General features: G+C 42.4%; 1 protein-coding gene across 1 annotated transcript in view; it reads right to left on the bottom strand.

Annotated features, from left to right (window-relative positions):
• Positions 1–12,438, bottom strand: part of LOC136884660 (organic cation transporter protein) — a 257,104-nt gene extending 244,666 nt beyond the window's left edge. Inside the window, exon 1 of the mRNA XM_068230176.1 lies at positions 12,028–12,438. Coding sequence (XP_068086277.1) covers positions 12,028–12,060 — 33 coding nt within the window. The 5' untranslated portion in view covers positions 12,061–12,438. The remainder of the gene's footprint in view (positions 1–12,027) is intronic.
• Positions 12,439–19,896: the final 7,458 nt, after the last annotated feature.

Genomic DNA, 19,896 nt, shown 5'->3' on the forward strand with positions numbered 1-19,896 from the left:
TTATCGTCTGGTTTGTTGGTCTGAATAATTTTATTATTTAACATGCGCGAAGATGCACCGCTGCCGCCATACGAGCTGCTTGACACGGCGAGTCAAATGCGATGGAGCGTCATTACGACACAGCCACATTCAGTGGCGGTGATAAGGAACCCGCGGGGCGGGGGACTCATGACTTATGAGGGGCCCATGAGACTGTTTCTTAAAGGAAGTAGACGCATATTGTTGCTTGGGCAGCAAAATAACTAACTATGGCAGAAGTAAGGAGGACATAAACTGCAGACTAGCACAAGCAAGGAAGGTCTTTCTTTAAGGAAAGAAATTCGCCCACTTCGAACATTGATATTGGAATTAGAAAGACGTTTTAAAAGCGTGGCATTGTGTTGAAGTGAAACATGGAGACTAACGAGCTCAGGAGGAAAGAGAATAGAAGCTTTTGAAATGTGGTGTTACAGAAGAATGCTGAAGGTGAGATGGGTAGATCGAGTCACGAATGAAGATATACTGAATCGAATTGGTGGGAGGAGACCGATTTGGCTAACTTTGATGGGAAGAAGAGATAGAATGATAGGACACTTTTTTTTTTTTTTTTTTTTTTTGCTACTTGCTTTACGTCGCACCGACACAGATAGGTCTTATGGCGACGATGGGACAGGAAAGGGCTAGAAGTGGGAAGGAAGCGGCCGTGGCCTTAATTAAGATACAGCCCCAGCACTGGCCATAATGCACCTACGCGCAGGAAGCCTGCGCACTGGTAGTCTGACTCAGGTATTTACCGGAATGATTCGTTCATTCTGGTTTCAGACAACCTGCCGCGCAGGCTGTTGATTTTCGTGTTGAATGTGGTAATTCGCCCAATTCTTCGTAAGCCTGTGTTCAAATTTTAACCAAATAAAACAAAACGTATCCGAACTCATTCTGAAATATTCAAAAATCTGTTTTCGTCGACAAGTAACTGTGAAAAAAGGTGTTTGTACTCCCCGTAAATATATCTTAATTCATTAATTGGATGTATATCACTTCTCATTCGTTTTGTAACATTGTCACTTAGCAGCAATAGAGCTGCAGCCTGTTCTCTTGTTAGTTCGATGCTTCACTGATCAGTTGTATTTCATATATTTTCTTTTGTGACAGCTCTGTCTGCGCTGACAATCAGCTTTCATAATGGCCACATCCCACCTGCCACTCGGAGTCAGACATTCAGCGCCGACTGTCTGACTCAGAAAACCAGCGTGCATCTTGGACGTACCCTTAGCGCTGACGGACTGAATAAACATATAAACATACATACATACATACATACATTTTTACAATAGGCGGTGAATCCGGTTCTTCTGAAGGCCTGGACGATAGTGGTTCTTATTTGATGATGCGTAGCGATGCGCAGTTTCGCCGTACTACTATTACTACCCCCTATGGCACTACAGCCCCGAAGGGCCATCGCCTACCAAGCGACCGCTGCTCAGCCCGAAGGCCAGCAGAGATACGAGGTGTCGTTTAGTCAGCACGACGAATCCTCTCGGCCGTTATTCTTGGCTTTCTAGACCGGGGCCTCTATATCATCGTCAGATAGCTCCTCAATTCTAATCACGTAGGCTGAGTGGACCTCGAACCAGCCCTCAGGTCCAGGTAAAAATCCCTGACCTGGCCGGGAATCGAACCCGCGGCCTCCGGGTAAGAGGCAGGCACGCTCCCCCTACACCACGGGGGCCGGCGCACTATTACTACTACTAAAATATTTTCATTCCTCCACTGAAGGGGGAGGCGGGCCTCTTAGACGGCGACGCCGTCTCTCAGGCCGGGAGATTTGTTACGGTGAAAGAGATACTCGGAGAAGGTCAGGGGATTGGCGGCCGTGGCCTATACTAGGAGCTGTTCCGGCATTCGCCATAGTGCAGGAGAATGGAAAACCACGGAAAACCATTCTCAGGACAGCCGACGGTTGGGGCCAGCCGTGTCCCGTCTCCCGAATACACAGGCGTAGAGCCACGGTAGAGCCGTGGCCACCCCTCCTCTACTCGGTTGGCCGGTCAGAATGCAGAGCTGTTGGACCACGGACCAGCCGTAGCCACTCATGGGTAGAGTCTTGCGCTTCCTTCATCTGCATCCCCGAATGATTATCCGCGGATATTCTAAATATTTAGGTACAGTACAGTATATTACACCCAAGGTATTGAAACGGATAGATCTATTAACATAGTACAATAGGTCTGATACGTGGCACCAGAACCCTTGCAGTCACAGGTTTATGAAGGATTTTCTCTTGCGATAACTACCGACGTATTGACCTTTGTTCCTTCCTTGCATTAATTGCGGGCAGGAGTCAGTTAGGCTTAGGTCAGATTTACGGCTTATGGTCTCAAATTTCTGTGCACATCACCATTCTCGCATACCACTGTCAAAAGTCGCCTAACCACAAGCAAAAATAAGAGCATACCTGAGTGAAATTTAATAAACTTCATTACTTAGAAATGATCAGCAAAATCATCCCCACTGCCATTCAGTTTGTATCCGCCAAGACTCTAACTTCCCGCATCCGTGCAGGGCTCTCTACTTACGGGCCCGAGACCCCCTCTGCATCTACCGACCTGGCAAGAACCAAGGACGTGTGCAAGTGTTTCGGTCTCGTTGAGGCTTCGCCTACAACGGTTACTGTCCATGGAGCTGCCGGACACAGCACGAACTGCTGCTACATTCCTCGTCATCTTGAGGTCGTCTCTCCAATCGCTGTAGATAATCCTTCGTGATGATGATAATAATAATAATTTATTATTATTATTATTATTATTATTATTATTATTATTATTATTATTATTATTATTTGCGTGTATCATTTATTGAATTAGGAAAGAGAACATTAATTTACCCGTGAGTTCTGTGCTTCCGCTGCTGTGACGTCGAAAGAGGGAGTTACCTTTACAGAAACGTGCAGGAGGGCTTTCCCATTGCCCACTGCTAAGGTCGACCTTGACTCCACCTGTTCTTTGAATTCGCTCTGCTTTACATAATGTAGGGCTGTGGTGTCTCGACAGTACCTTTCTGATACTTATCAGGCTGTCGATTTTTTTTGTTTCCCTGTATCCCTGGTTGCGGGCAATTAACTCGTGATTATATACGAACGAAAGTAAGTCAAGTTTACTATAACCGATATAGATTCATTGATTATTCCAGCAGTGTTGTCGATGTTGAGTCATCAGTCCATAGACAGATTTGATGCAGCGCTCCATGCCACCCTATTCTGTACTAACATTTTTTCCTTTCTACATAACTGCTACATCTTACATCTCTTGTCATATTGATGCCTTCCTGTACCGCTACCGTTCTTACCGCCTACACTTCCCTCGAAAACCAACTGAACACGTCCTGGATGTTGTAAGATGTGTCCTATCATCATATTTCTTCTTCTCGTTAAATTTCGTCAGCTCCTCTCACCAATTCGATCCAGTATAGCTTCATTCGTGATTGCATCTACCCATCTCACTTTCAACATTCTTCTACAACATCACATTCCAAAATTCTATTCTCATTCTTTCTCAGCTAGTTATCGTTCATGTTTCACTTCCATACAATCCCACTGTTCAAAAAACATCATTCGTAAACAAATTTCTTTTCTTAAGGAAGACTTTTCTTGGTTGTGCTAGTCTGCATTTTGTGTCCTCCTTATTTCTGCCATCGGTAGTTATTTTACTACCTAAGTAACAATTTTCATCTACTTCCCTTAAGACTTCATTTCCTAGAAAAGCAGGTGGAAATGATAAGGTTTCGGGGGATATACTAAAGACAATGGGTTGAGATATAGTACCATATCTGAAGTACTTATTTGATTATTGTTTGCATGAAGGAGCTATACCAAATGAATGGGGAGTTGCTCTAGTAGCCCCTGTGTATAAAGGAAAGGGTGATAGACATAAAGTTGAAAATTACAGGCCAGTCAGTTTGACATGCATTGCATGTAAGCTTTGGGAAAACATTCTTTCTGATTATATTAGACATGTTTACGAAATTAATAACTGGTTTGATAAGAGGCAGTTTGGGTTTAGGAAAGGTTGTTCCACTGAAGCTCAACTTGTAGGATTCCAGCAAGATATAGGAGATACCCTAGATTCAGGAGGTCAAATGGACTGTATCGCGATTGACCTCAGGTAAGGCTTTTTGCGGATGATGTTATTCTGTATAGAGTTATAAATAAGTTACAAAATTGTGAGCAACTGCAACATGACCTCTATAATGCTGTGAGATGGACAGCAGTCAGTGGTATGGTAATATAATGGCGTATGGCCCCCGGAGAGGCCTGGTGCGGGTCTTTTTCTCGTAGACGGCCTATTAGGCGACCTGCATGTGTGTAAAGGTGAGGGTCCTACCTAGGATGACTTCTAATGCTGAATACGCCACACACACCCAGTCCCCGAGCCATTGGAATTAACCCATTAAGGTTAAAATCCCAGACCCGACCGGGAATCGAACCCGGGACCCTCTGGACCAAAGGCCAGCCCGCACGCTAACCATTTAGCCATGAAGCCGGACAAGTGGTATGAAAGTCAGGTTGTGAGTTTCACAAATAGGAAAAGTCCTCTCAGTTTTAATTACTGCGTTGATGGGGTAAAAGTTCCTTTTGGGGATAATTGTAAGTACCTAGGTGTTAATGTAAGGAAATATCTTCATTGGGGTAGTCATATAAATATGATTGTTAATAAAGGGTACAGATCTCTGCACATGGTTATGAGGGTATTTAGCGGTTGTGGTAAGGATGTAAAGGAGAGGGCATATAAGTCTCTGGTAAGACCCCCAACTAGAGTATGGTTTTAGTGTATGGGACCCTCACCAGGATTACTTGATTCAAGAACAGGGAAAAAATCCAAAGAAAAGCAGCTCGATTTGTTCTGGGTGATTTCCAACAAAAGAGTATCGTTACGAAAATGTTGCAAAGTTTGGGCTGGGAATACTTGGGAGAAAGAAGGCGAGCTGCTCGACTAAGTGGTATTTTCCGAGCTGTCATTGGAGAGATGGCGTGGAATGATATTTGTAGACAAATACGTTTGAGTGGTGTCTTTAAAAGTAGGAAAGACAATATGAAGATAAGGTTGGAATTCAGGAGGACAAATTGGGGAAAATATTCGTTTATAGGAAGGGGAATTAGGGATTGGAATAACTTACCAAGGGATATGTTCAATAAATTTCCAATTTCTTTTCAATCATTTAAGAAAAGGCTAGGAAAACAACAGATAGGGAATCTGCCATCTGGGCGAATGCCCTAAATGCAGATCAGTAGTGATTGATTGATTCATTGATTCATTTATTCATTGATAATAATATACGAAAAGGTGGGGCGGATATAACCTTAACTTACTCCTTTCTGGATAGCGCTGCAACATTTGACTGCGTGATTTTACCCACAGAGGAAAGAAAAGTGAGAGCATCCACAAAAGGATGGTAAGGCTGATGAATTGTGAGACATTCTAGATCTCGTAATACTTTTTTTTCAGCGTTATGCCTATCTGTGGAATCCGATAGAACTTACTTAGATCATGTTGATTTTTTCTTCTCCGAAAATATCTTTATCTGGGCACTGAAAATTTTCGTCCGTTCGTCAGTCCATGATCTATTGGTCCTGGTACCGGTACTCTTTTTCTCAGCAAAATGATGGTTGTTGGCGGCTTTTTTTTTTTTTTAAAGAGTCGATCTTGAAAAAATCCGGTGGGATGCCAATTTCCTGAAGGTCTTTTTCTATTTCACTTAACCAGTTTTTCTTGACTTTCATTGAGGGAGCAAGGTTCAGAATCCTTTTGATGAGCTCGCCATTGTTCATTCTGAGAATGTGGCCATATCACTTTTATCTGCTTTTATGACGGTGTCGGTGATCATTTCAGAATGCTAATAAAACTTCCGAAACTTCCGTTTCATGCAGATTCCCTCCGAGTAAAGTGGACCGAAGATTTCCTTCAATATTTCCCTCTCCTGTTTCTCTGCCTTTAATAAGTGATCTGTCTACAATGATCAAGGTTTCCGAGGCGTATGGTGCTTCTGGTTTAATAACTGAGTTGGAATATCTTAATTTTTCGTTCTTGGATATTGATTTCTTGTTATATCTGTTCCAGGCGGGTGTATAAGCATTCTGTAATTTTCAGACCCTCTCCTTATTTGCTTCACGATTCAAGCTGAATTATTTCTCCGAGGTACTTGAACTTATTCACTTGATTAATTTTGCCAAATTTAGTCTTTAGAAGTTTCCCATCCAGATAACGAGATGATCCTTCCATGTACTGAGTTTTTTCATACGGTATTTGGAGCCCAGTCTTAGCTGTAATTTCATTACGTTATTATTATTATTATTATTATTATTATTATTATTATTAGCAGCAGCCAGTCCTGTGGTGTACAGATAGCTTGTCTGTTTCTTGTTCCAAAACCCTGGGTTCGTTTACCGGCCAGTCCAAGGATTATAATTCTGGACTGAGGAGTAGAATGGGTTTCACTTAATACGAGATTTTCTGAAACTCTTAGTTACAGGAAGAAAGCACACAGTGAGATCAGTAGCAGCGCTAAGAAGCTCGGGGGTTCCCCGCAGTGATTGAAAATTGAAAATGGGCCCTTCGTTTCCTGATAGGAAGTTTACAAGTTTATTTTGTAGCACAGGGTTGTATATTATTACAATAAACAACAAGGACGCAACGGTTATAATCATAATTACAGTTTTAAAATCCCAAAGAATTAAAATAATACCCTTATATGGTACGAGCACACACACACACAAATGCATATTCCAATAGTAACCAAAACACGCTGACCGTCACAATATTAAAAAATAATCTCGTCCCTAGGACCAAACAATTTACAACTCAACCGTCAATAGTAGGCCAACTTCGCTACACTGCCTTGAGTTATAAACAGGCTCGATACTTCAGTATTTAGAGTGTAGATAAGGATATCTTTGTTATCGCATATTCCTGTCTGGGTTTTCAGAACAGGCTAGTTACTTCAAAAGCCTTGCTGATTGTTGCGACTGGCTGCAACGAATGCATATCATTGGAAGAAGTTGGAAAATCCACATTCTTTCAGAAATAACTACCGTACTCCTATTCCTATTGATCTGTCTCAGCTTTATCCTTGGCTTTGACAAAATGAAAGTGACTGAGGTATGAGTGATGCTAGTAATGCCATTCCTTCTGCAGCCAGTCCCTGCTATGAATGGTGTGAAAATGTTGCTCATAGGGTCAGTTGGTGCATGCATTTCAGTGGGCTTGGCAGACTGATATGTAATAGCAACTTCTGGCTCGGTGAGGAAAGCAACGGGAAACTACCTCACTCCTCATTTCCCTAGTACGCCTCTTTAGTGATGCCTAGGCCATCTATGACAGCTGATGGCGGAACTGTTGAGGATCCAACCAGCCTTCGGGCTGTGGACTAAACATACTCCTATTGACGAAAGAAGCTCTGCACTACGACGGGCTAAGTTTGGAATAACTCTGTGTAATACAAATAATACACTGTGTTGTGTGCTGTAGCTTTATCAACCTTCAGTTACTGAATTAAGAAACAGTCATGGGCCCCTCACAAGGGTTGCCACTTTTTGATATAAGATATAAGAGACATTAACCTAAAAATACGGGAATTTTCAAAAAAAAAAAAAAAAAAGAAGGGACAGTTAATAAGTACTAGAAATCAAACGTTAGGTACCAATTTAAATTAGATTATAATTAGTTTCATTAACAGAATACGATAATTATTGAAATTCATAAAAGAAACAGTTCATAAATACTAGAAAATCAAACTTCTTTTTCTTCTTTTCTGCATGGGGCCTCTAAATATTAGTTCCTAATTAGCGTCGACCTCTAAGATCTTTTGCTACCATGTTATTCCTTCATTCCCACCTAGATATACCTTCTCCCTGCACAAACCTGCAAGTTGTTCTTATTGGGTCGTCTTGGACTTTTTTTCCCCCCTCTCCTTTCACCCGGTAGTCTCAGAGTGGAGAGAGTGATTCTACCCAGTGCCTCACATTCGAAAAGTATGTGTTCAGCTGATTCCTCTGCTTCATTGCATTTCCTACATATAGGCTACTGTCTCTTATTACTCCAATTCTATGTAGGTCTTTTTTCAGATGGCAGTGTCCTGTCAACAGTCCTACTACCCATCTTATATTTTCTCTGCTGAGTCTTAACAGTTCTTGTTTGGTCCTTTTATCAGTTCCTTTGCAAGCCCGCATCCTGGAGTATTTTTCCAGTTCTCCATTTGTTTCTTTTGTACCCATTTTCCTATGTAGTGTCGGGCTTGTCCATAGGAAATCCCGCATACAGGTTCTGGACCTACAAAATGTGTTTCTGCCCCCTTCTTAGCCAGTTTATCTGTCTTTTCGTTTTCTTCTATACCTGCATGCCCTGGTGCCCATATTATTTTGACAATGTTGTACTTAGAGAGCTTCAGGAGAAGTGAGTGGCGATACCAGACAATTCTGGAGATTATCCGAACTGTCTCTAGTGCCTTAATGGCCGCTTGGCTGTCCGTAAAAATGAAAATGTTCTTATTCCTATAGTTAATTTTCAGATTTTCTTCAAGATATGTTGTGATAGCTATCACTTCAGCTTGAAAGACTGTAGTGTGTCTGCCCAGGCTCATCTGGATTGATCTCTCAGGTCTTCGCCGTTTATCCCTCTTCCTGTACCATCCACAGTCTTTGAGCCATCGGTCCGCCACGCTATATCTTCTCTATCAGTATTCCACTTGTTGATATTCCAGCCTTCTTTTTTATTATCTGGGTCTCAAATGGCTTTTCAAAGTTATACACCAATTTCGATTAGATTATAATTAGTTTCATTAACAGAATAAGATAATTATTGAAATTCATAAAAGAAACCGTTCATGAATACTAGAAAATCAAACGTTAGGTACCAGTTTCAATTAGATTGGGTAGTTTCGTTCAGAGAATAGGATAATTATTGAAATTCGTAAAGGAAACTAACTTCCACCTTTTTAACAGTACATACAGTATTATGCATCTGACATATTAACACTAATGTCTTCGATGAGCTTTGATAACTTCACGATTTACGTAGATTTAATCTCAAACAGTATGAACAGTCACGTTAGAAATTGGAATGGTAGACAGACCTAGGGAAGTAAATAACGCAGCATGCTCAGCTTTACCAGCAAATGGCGAGACATCACGAGATTTCCTTCTTCTAAGGATCCAAAGAGAAAAAAGTCATGGAGCTACTTTGAACTTCAATGGCGCTCAAATCAAGTATGGATTTTAAAATATTTAGAGAAGGGCAGTGATCTGGAGCGTGACACATTGGGTCGGGGGATACAACCGGGGAGGATGACCAGTACCTCGCCCAGGCAGCCTCACCTGCTATGCTGAACAGGGGCCTTGGTGGGGGATGGGAATATTGAAAGGGATAGGCAAGGAAGAGGGAAGGAAGCGGTCCTGGCCTTAAGTTAGGTACCATCACGGAATTTGCCTGGAGAAGTCGAAAACCACTTCCAGGATGGCTGAGGTGGGAATCGAACCCATCTCTACTCAGTTGACCTCCCGAGGCTGAGTGAACCCCGTTCCAGCCCTGGTACCACTTTTCAAATTTCGTGGCAGCTAATCACACTAACCACTACACCACAGAGGCAGACTGTCCAAACATATATGAATTGAAAATATGGAACCTATCTTAATGAAGCTTACTTTTAAAAAAATGCTGGAATTGAAACAAGGCAGGACGTCCTCAGTAGCGGCGCTAAGGAGCTCCCTCCCCCACCCCCCACCCCGCAGTAATTGTTAATGGGCCCCTTGTTTCCTGATAAGTACAAGGTTTTTAGTACAAGGTTCTATAATATTACAGTGAACAACAACAATGATAATAATAATAATAATAATAATAATAATAATAATAATAATAATAATAATAATAATAATAATAATAATGTCGGACTCGTTGGCTGAATGGTGAGCGTACTGGCCTTCAGGTCAGAGGGTCCCGGGTTTCCATTCTCGGGCGGGTCGGGGATTTTAACCTTTAATGGTTAAGTCCAGTGGCTCGGGGGCTGGGTGTTTGTGCTTTCCCCAACATCCCTGCAACTCACACACCACACATAATACTATCATTCACCACAATAACACGCATTTACCTACACATGGCAGATGCCGCCCATCCTCATCGGAGGGTCTGCCTTACAAGGGTTGCAAATAATAATAATAATAATAATAATAATAATAATAATAATATTAAAGACATCAAACAGTGGGCTGGCCAGAAATTTAAATGCAACAGAATCTCTCAAACTTACAAGAATTGGGGATCTTGAAAAATTAGAAAAGTTGAAAGAAGAATTTTGAGAAAAATACTGGAACCTATAAGAAACAACAATGCCGAATTTAGACTACGATCAAACAGAGAGATATATTTAAAAGTTGAAAAACTGATAACTGTTATGAGGAACAGAAGACTCATTTTTTTTGGACGCATTTATTGAATGAATAACAATAAAGTAACTAAACATCCTTCAGCTTATTGAAGAGTTACAAATCCAAGCCAACGTGGTTTATTGAAATTTAAAAGGATATGGAAAACGCTGGAAGTAAAATAGAACACGTTTCAGATAAGTAACACGAAAGATAGGATTTCAGGAGGGGAAGAAATTAACAACTGGAAGAAAATGGACTCAAGAGGAAAAGGAACATCATTCTCAGAAAAAGAAGAAAGTTAAATGCAAAGAAAAGTAACCAAAGTTGATTTATCGTACCCTCAAAAGAGTTATTCGAAGAAGAAGAAGAAGAAGCAGAAGAAGAAGAAGAAGAAGAAGAATACATTTGAATGCCGCTTTTTTAAGGCACCGATTCTCTTGTTCGTGGTTCTTTTTTTTAGCTCAGATTTTTTGAAGACTTCGGAAAGAAAACGCCTCGTAAGTGTATCGTTCCCGGTAATGAAAATGAAAAAGGCATTTGTAGGATAGCCAACGTGGGATTTGAACCCGCAGTCTCCCGAGGGAATTGATAGACCCAGACAGTACACGACGCTCTGGCATAAGTGGGTTAAAGCTGATAATGTTCTTTTTACCACTTCGATTTCGGATATGAATTCGGGAGTAGCATGTTGAGATGAGATTCACATTGTAGGTTTCCGTAGAGAGTAGTAGTGAAGTGGGTGAAACTAGCCAGTAATGCAGTGTATGGGCAGAATGAAACCGGGAAACGTGCATCGCCTACGCTTTAAATAAAGTTTATATAGCACTGGAGCTTTTAGTCTTATTGTGCTATCATTTGTTATGCATACAGATGAAGAGGGATGAAGTACGACAGATAGCCTACTAACATCAATTTCCCGGGCAAGAAGAATTTACCATTCGCGGCTATGATCTTTCGGAAATCGAACTCAAGACCAAAGTTCTGGTCACTCGACTGAAAAACTTCCGCTTTGACCAGCAAAACTGCTTATGAACGACCAGGAATCGAAACCGGGCTTCAGCGGTAAAGCGACAGTGACTAATCGCTTCACTAACGTATTCTACGAGAGAGAAAAACAGAATAATCAAGAACCAAATTTCAGATAAAAAGCGTTAAGTGGAAGGATATTTTTGTCCACATAATTGATGTAATTCGGACGTTAGCTAGTCTGTTCTTTACCGCTACGTAGGCACAAGGAGGATATTCGTACCATCGAACCAGAAAGCGGAAAAAACAGCATGGGCCCTTCAGAAACCACGGGGACCTTATCGCCACCACGGAACGCCATTAAGATCAATTTCAAATTCATGGATGTCTGGACAGAAATAAACATAAATATTTCCAAATATTAAATGTACCTTTGTAGAACCTGATGATGTCCTTTTTAAGAACGAAACTTGTAATTCTTTGTTTAATAGTGTGTTTTTTACAGGTATATTTAACTTGTGTGTTCGACAGTCTGAAGAGATTTTGAGTTGTATTTCAAAACAATGATCAAACATGTTGAAATCGTTCAAATTACCCCTTTTTACCCTAATTACTTGCTTATTCATACTCCAGGTAGGTCATATTAAAAAGTGTGCCAATCTATCACTCACCGCATTCTGCTGAAGTAGCTCCTTCATTTCCATGGCTGACTGCAGTGTTGGCGGATGGTTTTAGGTTGCTAACTATTGTCTTGCTGTTGTGCGTACACGCCGAATGATGATGTGATTCACGAGTGCCAAGTAAGCGAGCAAGGAACGGACAACATGCGGTAAGTTGAGGGTACTGCCAGGCGTATATTGCTTTGTTTTCCGCCCGTCTATTGTGCGAGTGTCTGTTTGTATTCGTCCCTGGAAACAAGTTTGATATTTATTGAAGTCAAGTGATCGGAGACCTTGCTTGATGCCTTTGACCCTCCTCAACTTAGAACGCGAACCTACGGCATTAGTTGTATTTTCTCTGTTGCCATGTTGCCGTCTTTTTCAGTGAAACACATACGAACTCAGGTATTAGACTCAAGCACTCACGCAACCTACTGGTTCATAAGTGGGCTGAGATTTCCTGGTGTAGTGTGGAAGGTTAGTTTCGTTCAATGGAAGTGGAGGGGGGAACCATCGGTTTGGCGGAGGAGAGGGGAGCATTGTTATACAAGCCTTCCTATGCTTGTTCTTTGGGTAATTTATTGCGTCGGCGACTTTTCCTATTATGTGTACGACCGAAGAGAGATTTATTTTCTATTAGTTACGCTATGTAAGTAATTATGACGTCGGTCTAATTCCAGCGCACGTCACATTATTTTGATTATCATTATCTTCTCGTTGGTATTTTTGCGCATTCTTCTGTTTTATTTTCTTATTTATGTGTTTTCTCTGGCAAAAGATGATGTCACAGAACTCCTAAAGAATAATAATCGAGCGAGTTGGCCGTGCGGTTAAGGGCGCGCAGCTGTGAGCTTGCATTCGGGAGATAGTGGGTTCGAACTCCACTGTCGCCAGTCCTGAAGATGGTTTTCCGTTGTCTCTCATTTTCATACCAGGCAAATGCTGGGGCTGTGCCCTAGGTAAGGTCATGGCTGAATACTTCCCACTTCTAACTCTTTCCTGTCCCAGCGTCGCCATAAGACCTATCTGTGTCGGTGCGACGTGAAGCAAATTGTAAAGCGACCGCTGCTCAGCCCGAAGGCCAGCAGATTACGAGGTGTCGTGTGGTCAGCGCGACGAATCCTCTCGGCCGTTATTCTTGGCTGTCGAGACCGGGGGCGCTTTCTCACCGTCAGATGTATGTATGTACAGTATGTTCAGTCTTCAGCCCTAAGGCTGGTTGGATCCTCAACAGCTCTGCCATCAGCTGTCATAGATGGCCTAGGCATCACTGAAGAGGCGTACTAGGGAAATGAGGAGTGAGGTAGTTTCCCGTTGCTTTCCTCACCGAGCCAGAAGTTGCTATTACATATCAGTCTGCCAAGCCCACTGAAATGCATGCACCAACCGACCCTATGACCAACATTTTCACACCATTCATAGCAGGGACTGGCTGCAGCGTCAGATAGCTCCTCGATTCTAATCATGTAGGTTGAGTGGACCTCGAACCAGTCCTCAGATCCAGCTGAAAATGCCTGGCCTGGCCGGGAATCGAACCCGGGGCCTCCGGGTAAGAAGCAGGCACGCTACCCCTATACCACGGGGGCGGCAATAATAATAATAATAATAATAATAATAATAATAATAATAATAATAATAATAATAATAATAATAATAATAATAATTCTTTTTGCTGTTTGCTTTACGACGCACCGACACAGATAGGTCTTACGGCGACGATGGGATAGAAAACGCCTAGGAAGTGGAAGGAAGCGGCCGTGGCCTTAATTAAGGTACAGCTCCGGCATTTGCCTGGTGTGAAAATTGGAAACCACGGAAAACCATCTTCAGGGCTGCCAACAGTGGGGCTTGAACCCACTGTCTCCCGATTAAATAATAATAATAATAATAATAATAATAATAATAATAATAGTAAATAATAATGTGTTTGAGTCATCAGTCCAGAGTTTAGTTTGATAACGCTCTCCATTATACCCTACCCTGTGTTAACCTTTTTATTCCTACGTCTGCTCTAATCTGCTTGTCATATTCGTACCTTGGTCTACCACTACCGTTCTTACCGTCTACACTTCCCTCAAAAGCATACTGAACAAGTCCTGGGTGTCTTAAGATGTGTCCTATCTTTCTGTGACTTCTCGTCAAATTTAGCCAAATCGATCTCCTCTCATCAATTCGATTCAGTATCTCTTCATTTGTGATTCGATGTACCCATCTCACCCTCAGTATTCTTCTATCTAACACCACATTTCAAAAGCTTCTATTCTCTTTCTTTCTGAGGTAGCTATCGTAATTGCCTCACGTCTATACAATGCCACGCTCCAGATGGAAATCTTAAAAAAAAAAAAAAAAAAAAAAAAAAAAAAAAAAAAAAACCTACGGTAATTCCTATGCCGAAGTTCGAAGAGAGTAAATTTATTTTCTTAAGAAAGACCTTCCTTGCTTGTGCTAGTCTGCATTTTATGCCGTCTATACCTATGCCATCATTATTCTGCTACCCAAGTAACTATTAGCCAGTTTTCGGACTCTAAGGTCTATCTTCGGTGTTAAAACTATTTACAACATTTAAGTCCACATGAGTGTGTCGTCAGAATGAATTACAATGAGTTAAAATAGAGCCCTGTTGGGATCAACTGGAAGATAAAAGAAATGAAACAAGTTAGAGAGTGCGAACATGATACATATAAATATATATATATTAGGTGCGACGTACCGTAGGAAAGGTTGGACGTGGTATTGGTGATGGACCTTAGAGTCCGGAAACCGGTTAGGCCCTATGTAATGAAATTGTGTGCTGATACGACTGTTTTGATTAATGATAAATACAATCATCAGCTCTGTTGTTAACATAACTTTGGTATTTTATAATAATTATTATAATTTATTCAAGTAACAATATTACCAGGAAGCCGTCCGACTCGTTGGCTGAACGGTCAGCGTACTGACCTTCGGTTCAGAGGGTCCCGGGTTCGATTCCCGGCCGGGTCGGGGATTTTAACCTTAATTGGTTAATTCCAATGGCACGGGGGCTGGGTGTATGTGTTGTCTTCATCATCATTTCATCCTCATCATGACGCGCAGATCGCCTACGGGCGTCAACTAGAAAGACCTGCACCTGGCGAACCGAACCCGTCCTGGGATATCCCGGCACTAAAAGCCATACGACATTTCATTTCATTTACCAGGAAGCCTCCGTAGCTCAGGCGAGATATGCGAATTATTTATGTGAAAGATAGAAACATAAAGAGAAATAATATTGATAATCATTCATTATTCTTTATATAATGTTGATGAAAACTATAATATATAATCAAGATTAATAACAAATTGCCTTTTCACTCTGGATGGCCGTAGCTTTCACCCCATATATCGCCATACCATTAAGGGGTTGTATAGAATATTAATGCGAAGGGATACTTCTGTCGGAATGATAAATCCTTATTCTGTCTTCTGTTTCCCTTCACACACGTGATATTGGAATACAATTTCATGATCGTTATTTTCCATGAATTTCGCTTTAAGCTGGCCTTGTCGCTTTAATTCGCTGTGATTCGCAAAAACAAAATCAATAATTTCTTGAACAGAATCATGATTCTTGACGACATCTCAAAATCGCTTCAAAATGTTTTTGTCGCGTTTATCGTTAATGCAAAAAAATGCCGCATGCGATACGAGAGTGGAGATGGAAGGGGACAAGCACACATGCGCAGGCGGACGTCTTCCTGGTCAGCTGTACTAGTTAAATTAAATTAAAGAATTTTAAAGGAAAGAGAGAATATTAGCAATAATTTTGTGGTCCCAAATTGCTCTCAAAAGAGAAGACCCTTGGGCCGCCCACCCCGCCCCCCATAATCCTGGCCGCCAATCAAAATGCTCAAATTACGCCCATGGTCACCCACCTGTCGATGATGGCGGTAGAATATATCACGGTATCCCCAGCCTGTCGTAAAAAGCTACTTTCATATTGAGAGCGTGGGTTGGCGACCACGGGTCTCGTACCTGAGTCTGGCATTGCTTCCAGTTACCTGTGTCTGGCTCCTGATTTTCATCTTTCCTATCTAAAATTCCTTTTTTTTAACATCAAAAGTCATTTTTGCAAGTTTTACATTTAGTATTTTTACGTAGTATATGTCTCCTTTTCTAAAATAGGTCCTTTCCACTCCCACCATTTTGTTGGTTCTTGAGCATTCTTACGTTGCTATGACAATAATTGATTACCAGTAACGACTTGTTCTTGGATAAAAATACTGAATAGTTTTTGTGCCTAATCCTTCAGCACTGTTTGTACAGTTGGTACACATATAGAATACAACACCACTAATAATATAGATGATATTACAAAATTATCAAACAATATCTTGGTAAAAATAAACGTTTTGAAAAATTAAAAGTTCTCCTTCTGCCTTTATAACTTGGCACTCTTGAAATTTTTTCTTAGTAATCATTACTATATAACAGTTATGATTAAAGTAATAAAAATAAATGAAATAAAAATTGCAACACACTCTTTTTGGCGTTACAGAGCCAGACGTTAACATAAATTTCAGAGAATTACAAAAGACAGATTAAAATATCAAATATTTTTATAATTATTCATATTGTTTTCAGTACAGAAGTCTTCCATTGTGGAGGGCAATAACGGACTATATTCCCCAACATATTTAGCTTTTGGTGACAATAAAACTTGACCAATACCATCTTGGATATCTGGACACATACTATGGTGTCGAGAGTTCGAAGTTCCATGGGTTTTTAACACTGTGTGCACGTGCAGAGCTGAAGTTGTCTCAAAGGTGGGGCGTACAATCCATTCCCGTGGTAGTTGAAAATGTCGGGATCGAACAGTCCGTTTGATGATGTACGTCACGTATCGCCAAGCTTGCGTAACACGGGTACAGTCATGCAGACGGCGGAGAAAGAGTGTCTTCTCTGCGGCACACGGTACATAGCGAACTTTCTTCCTTACGAATATTACACAGTTTACTATTTGTCGGCACAATGTCATGAACAACTATATACCACTTTGCTTGAAGTTCAAGAGGAAGAACCCTGTGTGTAATATTCCTCCACCGAGCTCGATAACTGCAGTCGCTTAAGTGCGGCCAGTATCCAGTTTTCGGGAGATAGTAGGTTCGAATCCCACTGTCGGCAGCCCTGAGAAATGGTTTTCCGTGGTTTCCCATTTTCACACCAGGCAAATGCTGGGGCTGTACCTTAGTTAAGGCCACGGCCGCTTCCTTCCCATTCCTAGCCCTTCCCTGTCCCATCGTCGCCATAAGACCTATCTGTGTCGGTGCGACGTAAAGCAACTAGCAAAAAATATATACACTGACTGACAGAGCAAATGCAACACCAAGAAGGAGTGGTCAGAACTTTATGCCAATTGCAGGGTAGACTGACGTCACTGAGGTATGCTCATGATGTGAAATGCGCCGCTGTGCTGCGCACGTAGCGAACGATAAATGGGACACGGCGTTGGCGAATGGCCCACTTCGTACCGTGATTTCTCAGCCGACAGTCATTGTAGAACGTGTTGTCGTGTGCCACAGGACACGTGTATAGCTAAGAATGCCAGGCCGCCGTCAACGGAGGCATTTCCAGCAGACAGACGACTTTACGAGGGGTATGGTGATCGGGCTGAGAAGGGCAGGTTGGTCGCTTCGTCAAATCGCAGCCGATACCCATAGGGATGTGTCCACGGTGCAGCGCCTGTGGCGAAGATGGTTGGCGCAGGGACATGTGGCACGTGCGAGGGGTCCAGGCGCAGCCCGAGTGACGTCAGCACGCGAGGATCGGCGCATCCGCCGCCAAGCGGTGGCAGCCCCGCACGCCACGTCAACCGCCATTCTTCAGCATGTGTAAGACACCCTGGCTGTTCCAATATCGACCAGAACAATTTCCCGTCGATTGGTTGAAGGAGGCCTGCATTCCCGGCGTCCGCTCAGAAGACTACCATTGACTCCACAGCATAGACGTGCACGCCTGGCATGGTGCCGGGCTAGAGCGACTTGGATGAGGGAATGGCGGAACGTCGTGTTCTCCGATGAGTCACGCTTCTGTTCTGTCAGTGATAGTCACCGCAGACGAGTGTGGCGTCGGCGTGGAGAAAGGTCAAATCCGGCAGTAACTGTGGAGCGCCCTACCGCTAGACAACGTGGCATCATGGTTTGGGGCGCTATTGCGTATGATTCCACGTCACCTCTAGTGCGTATTCAAGGCACGTTAAATGCCCACCGCTACGTGCAGCATGTGCTGCGGCCGGTGGCACTCCCTTACCTTCAGGGGCTGCCCAATGCTCTGTTTCAGCAGGATAATGCCCGCCCACACACTGCTCGCATCTCCCAACAGGCTCTACGAGGTGTACAGATGCTTCCGTGGCCAGCGTACTCTCCAGATCTCTCACCAATCGAACACGTGTGGGATCTCATTGGACGCCGTTTGCAAACTCTGCCCCAGCCTCGTACGGACGACCAACTGTGGCAAATGGTTGACAGAGAATGGAGAACCATCCCTCAGGACACCATCCGCACTCTTATTGACTCTGTACCTCGACGTGTTTCTGCGTGCATCGCCGCTCGCGGTGGTCCTACATCCTACTGAGTCGATGCCGTGCGCATTGTGTAACCTGCATATCGGTTTGAAATAAACATCAATTATTCGTCCGTGCCGTCTCTGTTTTTTCCCCAACTTTCATCCCTTTCGAACCACTCCTTCTTGGTGTTGCATTTGCTCTGTCAGTCAGTGTATACATATTCTCCAGAAGCGGTTCCATTTGCATACCCCCTTGGTCGACTCGTGTTCTTCTCAGACCTACGACGGTATTAGATTTACGAGGCCTAGGAAGTATTTCATTTTCACAAATGCAATGTCCGACTCGTTGGCTGAATGGTCAGACGGTTCCGAGTTCGATTCCCGGCTGGGTAGGGGATTTTAACCTCCATTGGTTAATTCCACTGGCTCGGAGGCTGGATGTTTGTGCTGTCCCCAACATCCCTGCAACTCGCACACCACACATAACACTATCCTCCACCACAGTAACACGCAGTTACCTACTCGTGGCGGATGCCGCCCACCGCCATCGGAGGGTCTGCCTTACAAGGCCTGCACTCGACTAGAAATAGCCACACGAAATTATTATAAATGCAATTGCATTTTTAACGATCTAGAATTTGCTTGAAGTAGGCCAAAATAATATAGGAACAGTCGCAGCCCACGTCACAATGCAGGATTGACTATAAAACATTACGTGAAGGCGGGCTTTTAAGTCAGGGGACTATTGATCAAGAGTTTACATGCGGTAGGGTGGCCGGTTCCTTCCTGCTACTTGTGCAAGTTTTGAGAGCTCAAAATCTAGCGTGATTTGGTGTTTCAGTTTGGCCATACATATGACATCCACTACCAAAAGCCCAAGAAATCCAGAACCCTGTTTTATAAGTCTGGTATAAAATTGCCCTTCGTAAACTCTTGACCGTTCATTTTGATAAGCACTTCTTTATCATTTGAACATTTGACAGTTAAATTCTCGTAAGATGAATCAACGCGATGTTATCCGAGCTTTCTATCGGTAATGAGATAAGGTGTAATTGATATTTTTCGCAACGACACGTGATGTCCCGTTTATATGTTTCTCCGTGTGCGGTAAGATACTGACGTGATAATGGAATACTTTTAATCATCGAATAATCTTCATCTGATTATTTAGATAGTTGAATAAAAATAAACGAATGAGTTTCACATATTATTCAGTTGTATGGCACAGAATACTCGGATGCGTCATGAAGAATCCATTTTTCGGTTTAAGTGTGTCGGATGGGTAATCGATTGAATTAAGCGATTAGATGAACTCATATGAAAAATAGAAATACGCCTTTTTTAATGTATTTC

The sequence above is a fragment of the Anabrus simplex genome, chromosome 13, assembly GCF_040414725.1.
Source record: "Anabrus simplex isolate iqAnaSimp1 chromosome 13, ASM4041472v1, whole genome shotgun sequence".
Classification (NCBI taxonomy): Eukaryota; Metazoa; Arthropoda; class Insecta; order Orthoptera; family Tettigoniidae; genus Anabrus; species Anabrus simplex.